General features: G+C 39.3%; 1 protein-coding gene across 1 annotated transcript; it reads right to left on the reverse strand.

Annotated features, from left to right (window-relative positions):
- Positions 1 to 876: 876 nt before the first annotated feature.
- On the reverse strand, positions 877 to 15,506 carry LOC107568360 (gastrula zinc finger protein XlCGF57.1-like). The gene is made up of 2 exons (XM_016254314.1): positions 15,139 to 15,506; positions 877 to 2,257 (listed from the first exon to the last, which is right to left on the reverse strand). The coding sequence occupies exons 1-2, from the start codon at positions 15,504 to 15,506 to the stop codon at positions 877 to 879; spliced, it is 1,749 nt and encodes a 582-aa protein (XP_016109800.1).
- Positions 15,507 to 15,725: the final 219 nt, after the last annotated feature.

A 15,725-nucleotide genomic window follows, 5' to 3' on the forward strand; every position in this document is an offset into this window, starting at 1 on the left:
TCTTTCAGAACATGCAACACAACTCCTTGTTCAAGCTCTTGTTCTGTCCAGGCTGGACTATTGCAATGCTCTCTTGGCAGGTCTTCCAGCCACTTCTATCAAACCTCTACAATTAATCCAAATGCAAGATTAATCTTTAATGAGCCGGGAAAAAAACACGTCGCACCTCTGTTCATCAATTTGCACTGGCTACCAGTAGCTGCTCGCATTAAATTCAAGGCATTAATGTTTGCCTACAAAACCAACACTGGCTCTGCACCCATTTACCTAAATTCATTACTTCAGAGTTATGTGCCTCTAGAAGCTTGCATTCTGCAAGTGAACGGCGGATTCGTTATTTTTACTTCTAAAAAATGTAAAATTAACAGCATTTTACTGTAAAATTACATGAAATGTCTGGTTAGATATTTTACAGTTTTACCCTGTATATAGTACGGGAACTTACTGTTAACCTATTAACAGTTTTTTTCCGTAACGATTTTACAAAATTTTACAGTTAAAATTACACTTATTTTTTACAGTGTATATATACATACACACACCTTGCTACGTGTACTGTGTTAGGCTAACCGAGACTTGTCATTTGCACTTATATATTGTTGCTCTTTTGTTAGTTTTGACTGCTTTTATTGTCTTCATTTGTAAGTTGCTTTGGATAAAAGCGTCTGCTAAATGACTAAATTTAAATGTAAATGTAAATATATGCATTATAAGACAATTGAACAACATGAAACTCATAAGGAAGCACAATGATATAATTTATATCATGAAGCAAAATGAAAAACAAGAATACATTTTTTTGACATTGTTCATCTTTGAGCTGATGTGAATCTCACAGTTGAATCTGCTGGTTTTGAAGATGAAGATTAACTTTATTCAAGACTGACTGAATCTTTTGCTGCAGTGTGAACACTTGTAAGGTTTCTCTCCAGTGTGAATCATCTTATGTCTTTTCAGGTCTCCTGACTGACTGAATCTCTTGTTGCAGTGTGAACACTTGTATGGTTTTTCTCTAGTGTGAATCCTCTCGTGTCTTTTCAGGATTCCTGAATCACTGAATCTCTTGTCACAGTGTGAACACTTGTAAGGTTTCTCTCCAGTGTGGATCCTCTCATGTGTTTTCAGGATTCCAGGCTGACTGAATCTCTTATTGCAGTGTGAACACTTGTAAGGTTTTTCTCTAGTGTGATTCCTCTCGTGTCTTTTCAGGATTGCTGAATCACTGAATCTCTTGTCACAGTGTGAACACTTGTAAGGTTTCTCTCCAGTGTGAATCCTCTCGTGCTGTTTTAAACAGCTTGCTGTAGTAAAAGTCTTCTCACACTCAAAGCACATGTACTCTCTCACACCAGTATGTGTTTTCTGATGTTCTTTCAAACTTTGTAGACGTGAACAACTTTTTCCACACAAATGACATGAATGTGGTTTCTCCTTTGTATGAACTCTCAGGTGTGTTTTCTGGACTGAAGCACTCAAAAATGTTTTCCCGCATTGATCACGTGTGTACGTTTTCCCTCTAGTGTGGATGTTCTTGTGTAACTTAAGGCTTGCTAATCGTGCAAAACTCTTCCCGCACTGATCACAAGTGAACGGCTTCTCTCCAGTATGAACTCTCATATGCTCCAAAAGGTTTCCTTTTATTGTGAAACTCTTCCCGCACTGATCACATGTGTACGGTTTCTCTCCAGTGTGGATCCTCTGGTGTTGTTTTAAACAGCTTGCTGAAGTAAAAGTCTTCTCACACTCAAAGCACATGTAATCTCTCACACCAGTATGTATTTTCTGATGTATTTTCAAACTTTGTAGACGTGAAAAACTCTTTCCACACAAATGACATGAATGTGGTTTCTCCTTTGTATGAACTCTCAGGTGCTGCTTCAGGTCTGAAGCTCTCAAAAATATTTTCCCGCATTGATCACATGTGTGCAGTTTCTCTCCAGTGTGGATGTTCATGTGATCCTTAAGGCTTGATGATCGTGAGAAACTCTTCCCGCACTGATCACAAGTGAATGGTTTCTCTCCAGAATGAACTCTCATATGCCCCTTAAAGTCTCCTTTTTGTGCAAAACTCTTCCCGCACTGATAACATTTGTGCGGTTTCTCTCCAGTTTGGATCCTCTCATGTTTTTTCAGATTTGTTGACTGACTGAATCTCTTGTCACTGTGTGAACACTTGTAAGGTTTCTCTCCAGTATGAACTCTCGTGTGAACATCAAGACTATATCTGTTTGTCAAACTCTTTCCACACTGAGTGCAGGTGAAAGATTTATTGGCTCTTGTTTTCCTTAAAATTATGCTTTGACAGCAACTCAAAGTGTTTTCTCCAGTTTTGAAGTGATTTTGTCCCTCAACTTCACTCAATTCTTCATTCTCATTTTCTTCAATCAACTCTGAAATAAAAGCAAAAACAGTACATTTGTCAGTAACTCATAAACAAGTGAGTGAGTGATTGATCGCCGAGTGATGGAATCGTCTGAGGGCCCGAAGACCACGGACACCCAACAAAGGTCTTCGCCCTTGTCCCTTACGCACAGAGATTTCTCCAGTTTCTCTGAACATTTTGATGATGTCAAGCACGGTAGATGATTAGATTTGCAAAGCCTTTAAAAACAACGTTCCTCAACGTCAAATTGCAAAGTATTCCACAATCTTTTTACGCACACTTTTACAGATTGGAGAGCCTCTGCCCATCTTTACTTCTGAGAGACTCTGCCTCTCGAAGAAATCCCTTTTATAGCTAATCATGTTACAGACCTAGTGTAAATTAACTTAATTAGTTGCTAGATGTTCTGGTTGTGATTGGTGATTTTGGTCGGTGTTGCAACATTATATAGTATATATCTACCCACTTAAATGATAGAAGTACTTGCGCTGTACAATCTATAAAGACTGTCTGTTCCCCAAATAGTGAGGTCAAAATATAAATGTAATGCTGGATCTAGAAAAAAATCTGATCGTGATTAAACCAGAAAAAATTTAAAATAAATGAACAAAAACAATTTTTAAAGTTTGGGCTCCTAAACATTAGATCACTCTCACCCAAAGCAGTTATTGTAAATGAAATGATCACAGATAATCGTTTTGATGCACTCTGCTTGACTGAAACCTGGCTAAAATGTAATGATTATATTGGTCTAAATGAGTCTACTCCACCAAACGACCAGTCTGACGGGGCTCGTGCTTATAACAGTAGTGGCGGCGGCATCAGAAATCCAATAACAAATGTAGATTCTACAGCGTATAATACTTTAGCTTCATTCATCGCACCAAAAGATAAACTGCAGTGCTTTACAGCTATAGGACAGGAAGAGCTAAATAAACTTATCACTGCATCTAAACCAACAACATGCCTGTTAGATCCTGTACCCACTAAATTACTGAAAGAGTTGTTACCTGTAGCAGAAGAACCGCTTCTCAATATTATTAACTCGTCGTTGTCTTTAGGTCACGTCCCAAAACCATTCAAGCTGGCGGTCATTAAGCCTCTTATTAAGAAACCACAACTAGATCCTAGTGAACTGGCTAATTACAGACCCATCTCAAATCTTCCTTTTATGTCTAAAATTTTAGAAAAAGTTGTGTCTGCTCAATTGTGCTCCTTCATGCAAAAAAACGATACCACCATAGCACAGAAACTGCACTTGTTAAAATTACAAATGACTTGCTTCTTGCGTCAGACCAAAGCTGCATCTCATTGCTAGCTTTACTTGATCTTAGTGCAACGTTCGACACCATAGATCGTGACATACTCATAGATCGATTACAAAACTATACAGGTATTCAAGGGCAGGCTTTAAGATGTTTTAGATCCTACATGTTCAATCGCTAGCACTTTGTTTACTTAAATGGGGAGTCATCTCAATTAAATCCAGTATGGAGTGCCACAAGGATCTGTCCTAGATCCTCTGCTATTTTCAATATATACGTTGCCCCTTGGTAATTGTGACAGTATGAAAAAACATACGAGGATTTTTAATGTGTTATGGCCGAGCAGAGGAGGGAAATCAGTTATCCGGAAGTGAGGAAATGTGTATTTAAGGTGGAGCTGCAGGAGAGCGCAGCAGTAATTAGATGCAGATCACCTGAATTGAGTCAGACGCTGTCGCTGCATTGTGGAGACCTCGCTGTGTTTGGGCAGGGTGGATCGCTATGAGCGTGAGTTGCTGGGCGATCATTTGAGTGTGCGTGCTGCACCTCCGGACACCAGCTGCAGAGCGAAGCAAGTCTCTTATGCTGACAAGTGCGAGCGGGATCTCAAGGTGAATTGCTGTTGTTCATCTCTTAAACCTCATGTTAAAAAAACTTCCCCCTGCAATTAGCGGCCAGGAATCCACTCGTATCTCAAAAACACACACGCTCTTTTTTGTCACACACAAACATCGCAAACATCCACAAACATTAACGTGCGCACTTTCACGAAACACTTAACATTAGTAATCCTTGCTGTTTGGTATTTGTATTATCTACAAATATAATCAAGAGTTTAATGATGTTTAATGTGATCTAAGAATTCTATATTTAATGTTTTCTTCCATGTTTCTTTTGTCTCTTGTTACTACCTTCTACACATTGTATCTCAAGGAGTGTTGAATCTGTTGAGTTTTCTGTTTGATTCTATATTGATTGTTGAAAATATCTTGCATTTGTGCATTTAAACTTGAAACAGAATGCAAAGTTTTTCTCTGTTTGTTTGTTTATTTATTAACTGTTAAATTCAACTTTGAAACTATGAACCTGAACTTATTTTGTCTGGACATTTCATTCAAATTATTTTTGTAACCGGTGGCTTAAAAAAGCTATTCTGGGTAAAACGGTTATATTTGACAAGACTGAGCTTGTCTGGCGCCCGAACTAATCAGATCCGATTGTTAAATTAGTTTTTTAAATAGTTAATATTCTCTCCTTAATCTGATATAAATTTTCTTAGCGCCCACCACCGCTACATAATATTATTAGAAAATACGGGATTAGTTTCCATTGTTATGCTGATCATACTCAACTATATATCTCAACAAGACCAGATGAAACTTCTAAATTATCTAAGCTAACAGAGTGTGTTAAAAATGTAAAAGATTGGATGACCAATAATTTTCTCCTATTAAATTCGGATAAGACAGAGATATTAATTAAAAGATTGTCGACACAAACGTAAGAGTGTAGAGCACATCAGTTTAAAATACTCATTCAGTAAGACTGCACTCACATAAGAGGTAATTCACACATTCTATGTATTTCTGTTGTCCGTCTTTCTAAATAACAGTAAGAATGAAAAATGAAAGCATAAACACAGAAATCTGATGACACCCATCGTCATCAACAACTACAGGTAAATATCTACACTAGAGCATGTGTAAAAATATCCTCCTGAGACACGAAAAAAACAGTTTTGGGAATTTATTGAGCCTCGTACACACCGGGATGATTATCGCGCTTATCGCCAATGTTTTTTGACGCGTCTTTTGTGTTCATACCCAAGCGATTTTCACTGGCGATGAGCCGAGTGAACGTACAAATTCACTCCCTGACATTAGATGGCGCTTAATGAAAAACAGAAATACCCCGGTACACATCGAATCCTATTTGATCTGCAATTCCTCTCCATAACAACTCCCTCTTATTGAGATGTTTGTAGTCGCTGTCGCATTTGTCATAAAGCCCTTTGTGTTCAGACACCAATGAGACCAGCAGCTCTACATTCATCTTGTCTCTATGCATCTTCTTGGTCTACTTCCGGCTTCGCTACCGTTCGGACGTTCTTGCTTACTGCTCTGCACTTTGCTCCCTATTTGTGTACTTTTCTCTGATTTTTCTAAGATTTTTACTGCAGCAGATCAGCACAGTGCTCAAACAACACATTTTTGGCACAAACAAACAGAGAAAGAAAATGCCTCCTGTTGAATCTACTTGCTGCATGAACTGCTGCAAACATCTACAAAGGATTGCGGTTCTTGAAACAAAGTTACTTGCTAGACTTCTAAAACAGGCAGAACACTCAGCAGACCGTCGTCACGGACCCCCTCAGCATACAGCCGGTGAGTCCCATGAACCTAGTGAATCTAGTGTGACAATCAGTTTCGGCTTGTTCCTCTACACTTGGTATAAACGGTTGAGTCGATGGCACAAACAGGGAGCGAGACCTAAAGGTACACGAGACATCAGATTGTCACGGGTTTCTCGTATTGCTGCTGTAGCATCCTCTACCCCAGATTCGGCAATGACAAGGCTTGTGAATACTGGTATTTTACCACCCCCTATACATCTTGAGAACAGATTTGAAGCATTAATGAATGTGGGTGAGGAATCCCCAAATGTGATTAAACATGGATTACTAACAGGCGCTCAAGGTCGAGCAGACAGCGGCTTTCAGCTCAGAGCGCAGCCGAGCCCAGGACTCTGATAGTGGGTGACTCAATTATCAGAAACATCAGTAGCAGGACTACAACAACATGCTGCTTTCCTCAAGCAACAGTTTCTGATGTAAACAAGGAACGTTGGAAAATTCTGATGAAGCACAAGACTGCAAATCGAATCATTATCCATGTGGGGAAAAATGATGTTCGGAAAGAGTAGTCAGAACTCCATAAGAAGGACTTCAGTGAACTATTTGAAACACTTTGAAGACTTAAAGTTCAGTCGTTCATCAGTGGGCCACTCCCAGCAAGAAGAACTAATATGTTTTCACGTTTGCTTGGGCTGAACACATGGCTACAAAGAATCTGCAGTTTAAAAGGAGTCAATTTCGACAACTTCAATCTTTTCTGGGGACATAGACAACTTGATTAAACTGGATGGCCTCCACCCAAACAAACTTGGTGCAAGAGTGCTAAAGGACAATATCTACTTCCCCCTCCATCATCCTTCAGCAGAGTGTGTCAATCCACTCAGCCTGAATAGCACACACACACCTGGTCCGAGTCGTCATGTGGTTGACACATCCCACAAGGACACTGATAACGCCAGGCAGCCACGACAAGCACTGCTCATGGACAACATCCCGGCTGAGCCCTGCCCACAGAGCTCATGACAGACAGACTGTGACGTATCAGAACAGCTCCAAGATTCAGCACCGAAGGATGACTTTCTGGAAAACAGCCAGGGAAGCCAGGACAACATATTTCAGCCACTGGAAACACCAGAGCCACAGCCCTGCTCACCAGACACATTATCCCTCTCTCCAGCATCTCCATTTCTAAGCTTCTCACAGAAAATGGAGGAACTGGTTTATGCTGGGACCAAACTCTCCCACTCTTTCGCGGCAAGTTACCAGATATCAACTAAAAAAACGGCGGGCCCCACAACCACCAAAGCCTGTGGGCCCACCTCGCCCTCCTCCTGCTGTGAGAGCTCTCCGGCCGCTGCCACAATGCTTTTCAATCTGGTTTCCGACCGCATCACAGCAAAGAGACAGCGCTCATTAAGATAATAAATGACTTTCGCTTAAATTCTGATTCTGGCAAAATATCAGTGCTGGTACTATTAGATCTCAGTGCTGAATTTGACACTGTCGATCATAACATACTTCTCGAGAGACTGGAAAACTGTGTCGGGCTTTCTGGGATGGTACTCAAATGGTTCAGGTCATTTAGAAGGGAGAGGTTATTATGTAAGTATAGAAGAGCATAAGTCTAAGTGGACGTCCATGACATGCGGAGTCCCACAAGGCTCAATTCTTGCACCACTCTTGTTTAGCCTGTATATGCTCCCACTAAATTAAATAATGAGAAAGAACCAAATTGCCTATCACAGCTATGCTGATGATACACAGATTTACCTAGCCTTATCTCCAAATGACTACAGCCCCATTGACTCCCTCTGCCAATGCATTGATGAAATTAACAGTTGGATGTGCCAGAACTTTCTTCAGTTAAAAAAGGAAATAACTGAAGTCATTGCATTTGGAAGCAAAGATGAAGTTCACAAGGTGAATGCATACCTTGACTTTAGGGGTCTAACAACTAAAAATCAAGTCAGGAATCTTGGTGTGATTCTGGAAACAGAGCTTAGTTTCAGTAGTCATGTCAAAGCAGTAACTAAATCAGCATACTATCATCTCAAAAACATTGCAAGAATTAGATGTTTTGTTTCCAGTCAAGACTTGGAGAAACTTGTTCATGCCTTTATCACCAGCAGGGTGGACTATTGTAATGGTCTCCTAACCAGCCTTCCCAAGAAGACCATTAGACAGCTGCAGCTCATCCAGAACGCTGCTACCAGAATTCTGACTAGAACCAGAAAATCTGAGCATATCACACCAGTCCTCAGGTCCTTACACTGGCTTCCAGTTACATTTACACTTCATTTCCAGCGATTATCGTTGACTTGATTGCAAAGATACTATTTAAACTGAACTGAGCTGGATGACGACATCACTGAATCCAATGATGAACTGTCTTTAACTGAAAATGAGTGGTTACTATTGTTATTTTGCATTATTGACACACTATTTTCCTAATTAATGCTGTTCAGTTGCTTTGACACAATCTGTATTGTTAAAAGCGCTATATAAATAAAGGTGACTTGACATTTAGGATTGATTTTAAAGTATTTTACTTGTTTATAAATCACTCAATGGCCTAGGACCTAAATATATAGTTATAGATATGTTCACTGATTATAAACCTAACAGACCACTCAGATCATTAGGATCGAGTCAGTTAGAAATACCAAGGGTACACACAAAACAAAGGGAGTCCGCTTTTAGTTATTATGCCGCCCGCAGTTGGAATCAGCTTCCAGAAGAGATCAGATGTGCTAAAACATTAGTCACATTTAAATGCAGACGCAAAACTAATCTGTTTAGCTGTGCATTTATTGAATGAGCACTGTGCGATGTCCGAACTGATTAATTAACTGAATAATTTTCTTGGTAAACGGGTGCAGTGATGTTGGTTTTCAAAAAACACAATGGATCAACACCAGCAGATGACATTGCACCCCAAATCATCACAGACTGTGGAAACTTAACACTGGACTTCAAGCAACTTGGGCTATGAGCTTCTCCACCCTTCCTCCAGACTCTAGGACCTTGGTTTCCAAATGAACTACAACACTTGCTCTCATCTGAAAAGAGGACTTTGGACCACTGGGCAACAGTCCAGTTCTTCTTCTCCTTAGCCCAGGTAAGACGCCTCTGACGTTGTCTGTGGTTCAGGAGTGGCTTAACAAGAGGAATACGACAACTGTAGCCAAATTCCTTGACACGTCTGTGTATGGTGGCTCTTGATGACTTGACCCCAGCCTCAGTCCATTCCTTGTGAAGTTCACTCAAATTCGTGACTGCAGTGGAGTCATTCAGATTCCTGGGAAGCACCATCTCTCAGGACCTGAAGTGGGACACTCACATTGACTCCATTGTGAAAAAGTCTCAGCAGAGGTTGTCCTTCATTTGTCAACTGAAAAAGTTAAACCTGCCACAGGCGCAGATGACAGTTTTACTCAGCTGTTATTGAGTCGGTTCTTTGCTCTTCTATAACTGTCTGGTTTGGGTCAGCCAGCAAATCAGATATAAGAAGACTGCAACGGACTGTTAGGACAGCAGAAAGGATAATTGGTGTGCACCTGCCCAACCTTCAGGACTTGTACAACTCCAGAGTGAAGAAACGGGCAGGTAACATCATTACAGACCCCTCTCACCCCGGACTCAACCTGTTTGCACTTCTCCCCTCCGGCAGACACTACAGATCTCTGTGCGCTAGAACATCTAGGCATATAACATGTTTTTCCCCCATGCCATCTCCAGCCTAAACAGCTAACACAGGATTTATTACCGGTGTTCTGTAATTCATGCTTGTAATTCATTCTCCATCTCTAATTATTGCCCTCTCTCTCTCATGTAAATAATGCACAAATCTGCACATAAATCTTCTGTTCCAGATTCATACAGATTATTATTTATTAAGTCTTATTTAAATGTTTCTTGTCATATCATGTCAGATATGTATGTATGCATGCACCAAGAGCTTCTTTTTAAAAAATAAATAAATAAAAAATTCCCTCGTGTGTTTGCACACACTTGGCGAATAAAGCGAATTCTGATTCTGAAATGTAGTTCAGATTATGTGACAGAACTGGTGACTGTGACAGCAATATACAGTATATCGTGTGTGATAATATGGTATGTGTTGTTGTAATGATGTGAAATCTGACATTATCAAGTAGGCTATATCGCCAAATCACACACAGAGAGTGCATGCACATGATTTATTAGTCTATTAAAATTGTAAATTCAAGGCATTCAAAATTGTAGATGGCAAAAATGCTTCTGTATGCTTTATATATTTATATAATTTAATATATATCACACAAAGAGTACCGTTTTTCTGCACATCAGCATGATAACACATTTAATGATAATTTAATACAAGTACAGTAAAGTTAGCAATAAGTGATTTACATTTTAGACATAATATTGCTTGTTTTTGCTCAATTTTGCCAACAAAAAGAGTTCCAAACAAAGATCACAGCACTGTTTTGTGTCTTTTTGAGCAATGGTGTTTACTTACTGAATGAATCAGCTTTTTGAACGAATCGGTTGAATAAATCATTTAGTGATGATTCTACCAGTCATTTTCTGGTAAGATATCTGTATTTTTACTTGAATATGGCTTTCAGGTACTTTATACACAACTGGAACTGTCATATGTGTTTTTCAAGGTTTCCTTTTTCAATGAAACTCACACTGAGTGCATGCATAAGGCTTTTCTCCAGTGTGAATTCATATGTGCTTTTTAAGCTTTCCATTATGAGTAAACATTTTCCACAGTGTTTGCAGGAGATACCTCTAGTTCCTGTCTTCTGAGCTCTTATTCGTGTAGAAGTCTTTTTAGTCTGCGAACAGCTAAAATATTTTTCTTCCGTTTTGAAATCGGGATTTTCCTCGACCAGGTACTTGTCTTCATTTTCATTCAGTACTTGACTCTCCTCTTTCAGCACCTTCAGGTCTGATAGAGACAAATGCAAGTTAAAAGGTTAGTTCACCCCAAAATGAGAATTACCCCATGATTTACTCACCCTCAAGCCAGCCTAGGTGTATAGGACTTTATTCTTTCAGACAAACACAATCAGAATTATAAAAAAAAAAATACCCTGCGTCTTCCAAGCTTTATAATTGTAGTGAATGGGAGATGAGATTTTGAAGCTCAAAAATCATCCAGCGATCATAAAACGTACTTCACACAGCTCCAAGAGGTTAATAAAGGCCTTCTGAAGTGAATCACTGCATGTGTGTAAGACAAATATCCTTATTTAAAACTTCATAAAGCAAAACTAGCTTCTGGAGCCATGCAGATACGCATTTGACTTGCGTTAACTTCTGTGATGTAGTACACACTCCTATGATTAGTGTTGCGTAGCACATCTTAGGAGTGTGCACTACGTCACGGAAGTTAAAGTGCCCCTATTATGGATGTGTGTAGCACAGCTCTAAGTGAATGAAAACATCCTGCCAAGTTTTAAATCTGAAAGTGCCCCGTGTATAAAGTTATTGTCTCTCTCAAAAAAAAAAAAAGAGTCGACTCTGAATCATTGAAACGAGTCGTTTTAAAATGAATCCCAAGCCGTACCATGTTGACGTCAACATGAAACATTAGCATACTGCCCGCCCAATTGTTGGTCGTTTTGCGTTGGTCTGAATGAAAAAGTACATTTATCTCATCCTAAGTGCACACACACACCGTGAACACACACCCGCAGCAGTGGGCACCATTTATGCTGCGGCGCCCGGGGAGCAGTTGGGGGTTCAGTTCTTGCTCAAGGGCACCTCAGTCGTGGTATTGAAGGTGGAAGAGAGCGCTGTACATTCACTCCCCCCACCTACAATCCCTGCCGGTACGAGACTCGAACCCACAACCTTTGGGTTATGAGTCCGACTCTCTAACCATTAGGCCATGACTTCCCACACAAAGAATGAATTCTTTGCCAATAGGTGCCGCTTTTGGAGCGGTAAAATAGCTGTACTATTTCCCCGGTTCTAACCATTAGGCCATGACTTCCCCCACAAAGAATGAATTTTTTGCCAATAGGTGCCGCTTTTGGAGCGGTAAAATAGCTGTACTATTTCCCCGGTAACGCTGTACACAAAGCAGCACTGCGCTCACAAACGCTGCTTTATCAGGCTTTACAGACGAGATGACATGAAAATGAGACTAATCAGACCAATCACCGCAGATTAGTGTCACGCAAAAGAGGGGTTTGGAAAAATGAATCGTTTGGGAGTCGTTGAGCAAGTAAGGTAAAAATGAATGCATATTATAAGACAATGAAAGTGTTTTTGACCTTGCATGCATGTCAACCTGTTGCTGGGGACTCCCAAAACCAAAATATGAACCTTTCATCACCCATAATAGGGGCACTTTAACACAAGTCAAATGCGAATGACCGTCAAAATCTCCCCCCCTATTCACTGCCATTACAAAGCTTGGAAGAGCCAAGATATATATTTTTTAAACAACTCTGTGTTCGTCTGAAATAAGAAAGTCATATACACCAAGGATAGCTTGAGCGTGAGCAAATTATGGGGTAATTTTCATTTTTGGGTGAACTATCCCTTTAGCCTACACTCCAGGTCAAATAAAAGCCAGAATTAGGAAAATCATATGACAATCTTCAGAAACATCATTCATTTCTGTAGAGCTGTATTGTGAAGAAGAATCAACTGACTGAGTTCAGCTTTGAGAAAGACACCAACCTGTTTGTTCCTCAGTCTCTTCATGTTTGATGCTGAATACTTCTGCAATCCTAATGTCTTCACTCTCCTCTTTAATAAACGCCATCTTTACAATAGTGTGTCACGTGGATGCTTTTCTGGGAGTTTGGACAAGATGAGAATAATTAACAGAAAGAAAATAACTCCAAATGTGTTACTCATGTGCAGATGCACTTTGCTCAAACAAAAAAAAAATTATACAAAGCATTACAATGTTGCATTCAGTAAAGAAACATACATTTAAGAGTTCTGGCTAGAAGCATAAGATTGCCTGAACAGTTTGGAACACTTCAAAAGCTCAAAACACAAGCCTTTCTTCAGCCAAATCACAACAGAGCAGGAGCCAGGCACAGCCTTATGAGGTCATATCTCCAATTCCACAATAAAAGTCCCATTCTCACACGAAAATCAGACATGTTCAGAGTTAAATTATTGATGAAATACATATTTATATATTAATTTTTTTGCAAATTTATTTATATAGCACATTTCATATATAATGATAATTCAAAGTGCTTTACATAAATGGAATTAAAATAATCATAAAAAATAGTCACGACAATAAAACAAGGAAATTAAAAATAACCTTAAATTGATTTTAAATTAATTAAAACAGTTAAGAATAGAAGAGTTAAATTATTGATGAAATACATATTTATATATTTATTTTTTTGCAAATTTATTTATATAGCACATTTCATATATAATGATAATTCAAAGTGCTTTACATAAATGGAATTAAAATAATCATAAAAAATAAAATAAAATAAAACAAGGAAATTAAAAATAACCTTAAATTGATTTTAAATTAATTAAAACAGTTAAGAATAGAAAAAGATTGTACATAAACTACAGCGGCATCAGTTAGGACGTTGCACAGTGCTCATTCACTAAATGCAGAGCTAAACATACGAGTTTTGAGTCTGGATTTAAATGTGACTAATGTCAGCCGTACGGCTTGAGAAGGCCTTAGACTTTCTGTCGCGTGATAGAACAGAAATAGAGAAAGCTACAGGCACACTGGGTTCCCGCTTGTTCTGTAAACATTTGTGAATGTCGCTGCTATCATTGCGGGGACCCGACACATATCGGGTTGTTGAATGAAAATAATCTGTGAGATTTTGTAAATGGCTACACACTTATATGTTTTAGTTGAACTTTTTTTAGAAATAGATTTAACAATGTTTAATTTAACAAAGATTTGTCCATGTAATTAAACTTTTTTTTTTATAGGGCCACCGACTCCAAAAAAATAAAAATAAAAACTTTTTGTAAAATGTTACTTTTACCATTGCCTATCAACTGGCAAAATGAATTGTGATTGTGTGTGTCCTCCCTGATTTACATTCCTTATAGTAGATGAGTGTAGTGACAAACTGAGTGAAGACATGTGCCATATAACCTAATAGGGATTTCTTTTTAAAAAAACCTGATAAACACATGCAAATAATAGTTTTTATTGGAAAGGACCACAGAGGAAATTCTATGACTTGTTTGTGAGTTTTCACCTGTATGGGGCTTACGTGTACAATTTTATAAAACATGTCTGAAAAAAGCAAACAAACATCAAGAAGTTCGTTAAATAATAAAGATCAACCTTTTTAAGTGTTCCTAACAGCAATATAATATAAAATGTCACAAGAATGTAAATGCAAAATAAAACCACTTCAATTTCTCATTTTCTTTGTTTCTGTGACACACGTGTGTCCATTTTATTTCTGTTATGAACATATGTAAACTTTTCTCCTCTCAAAATGCTAAAAAAAATAAACATGCCAGAGAGTGTTATAATGGCTTGCAGTAACCAGATGTGACAGCACTACTGCAACACACATCACCACAGATCTGGCCCTCCACAGAGGAGTAGCTGAGTATCTTCAGCAAGCCGATGTGCAAACTGAACAAGTTTGTGCATTTATACATATGGGGGTCACAGGTTGTGTCACAGGGATTAACTAGTAAACTTAAAAATGGCACTTCATGACATAAAGGATGCTGACCCCAGGTTTAGGCTGACACTTTTTCCACACTTCTTGGGTGAACTCAAGTGACAATTAAGGGATTTTTTTTGTTTGAAACTCTTTCCACACTGATCACATGTGAACGGCTTCTCTCCGGTGTGAACTCTCATGTGATACCTGAGGTTTATTTCTGTTGTGAACCTCCTTCCACACTGAGTGCATGTGTAAGGCTTCTCTCCAGTGTGAACTCTCATGTGGACTTTAAGATGTCCTCTTTGAGAGAAGCTCTTTCCACACTGTTGGCAGGTGTAAGGCTTCTCTCCAGTGTGACTTCTCATGTGGACTTTAAGGTGTACATTTTCAGTGAAGCTCTTTCCACACTGTTGGCAAGTAAAAGCTTTCTCTCCCGTGTGACTTCTCATGTGGACTTTAAGTTGTTGTTTTTGTGTGAAACTCTTCCCACACTGTTGGCAAGTGAATGGCTTCTCTCCAGTGTGAACGCTCATGTGGAGGTTTACGTTTCTTTTCTCAGTGAAGCTCTTTCCACACTGAGTGCATGTATAAGGCTTCTCTCCAGTATGAATTCTCATGTGGCTTTTAAGATGTCCTTTTTGTGTGAAACTCTTCCCACACTGTTCACAGGTGTAAGGCTTCTCTCCAGTGTGAACGCTCATGTGGAGTTTTACGTTTCTTTTTTCAGTGAAGCTCTTTCCACACAATTTGCAGGCATGAGGCTTCTCTCCAGTGTGAACTGTCATGTGTTTTTTAAGGTTTCCTTTTTCAGTGAAACTCGTTCCACACTGCTGGCACGTAAATGTCTTCTCACTGGAGTGAATTCTCATGTGGCTTTTGTGCTGTCTGGATCACATCCCTTAGGTCTTTTACTCACCTTCCTTTGACCCGCGATTCTTCCTACCCCTACCTGCGGGCAGGGGAGGAGCGAGAGCCACGACACTAGCCTTCTGAGCCTCAAACTGAGACGGGCTAGGACCCATGTGTTGTTCGGGCTCAGACCTGGACTTTTATCCCGGTCTTTCAGCCGGTCAGCCTGATATGCTTGG

Source organism: Sinocyclocheilus grahami, unplaced genomic scaffold, assembly GCF_001515645.1.
Source record: "Sinocyclocheilus grahami isolate Dianchi unplaced genomic scaffold, SAMN03320097.WGS_v1.1 scaffold1238.1, whole genome shotgun sequence".
NCBI lineage: Eukaryota > Metazoa > Chordata > Actinopteri > Cypriniformes > Cyprinidae > Sinocyclocheilus > Sinocyclocheilus grahami.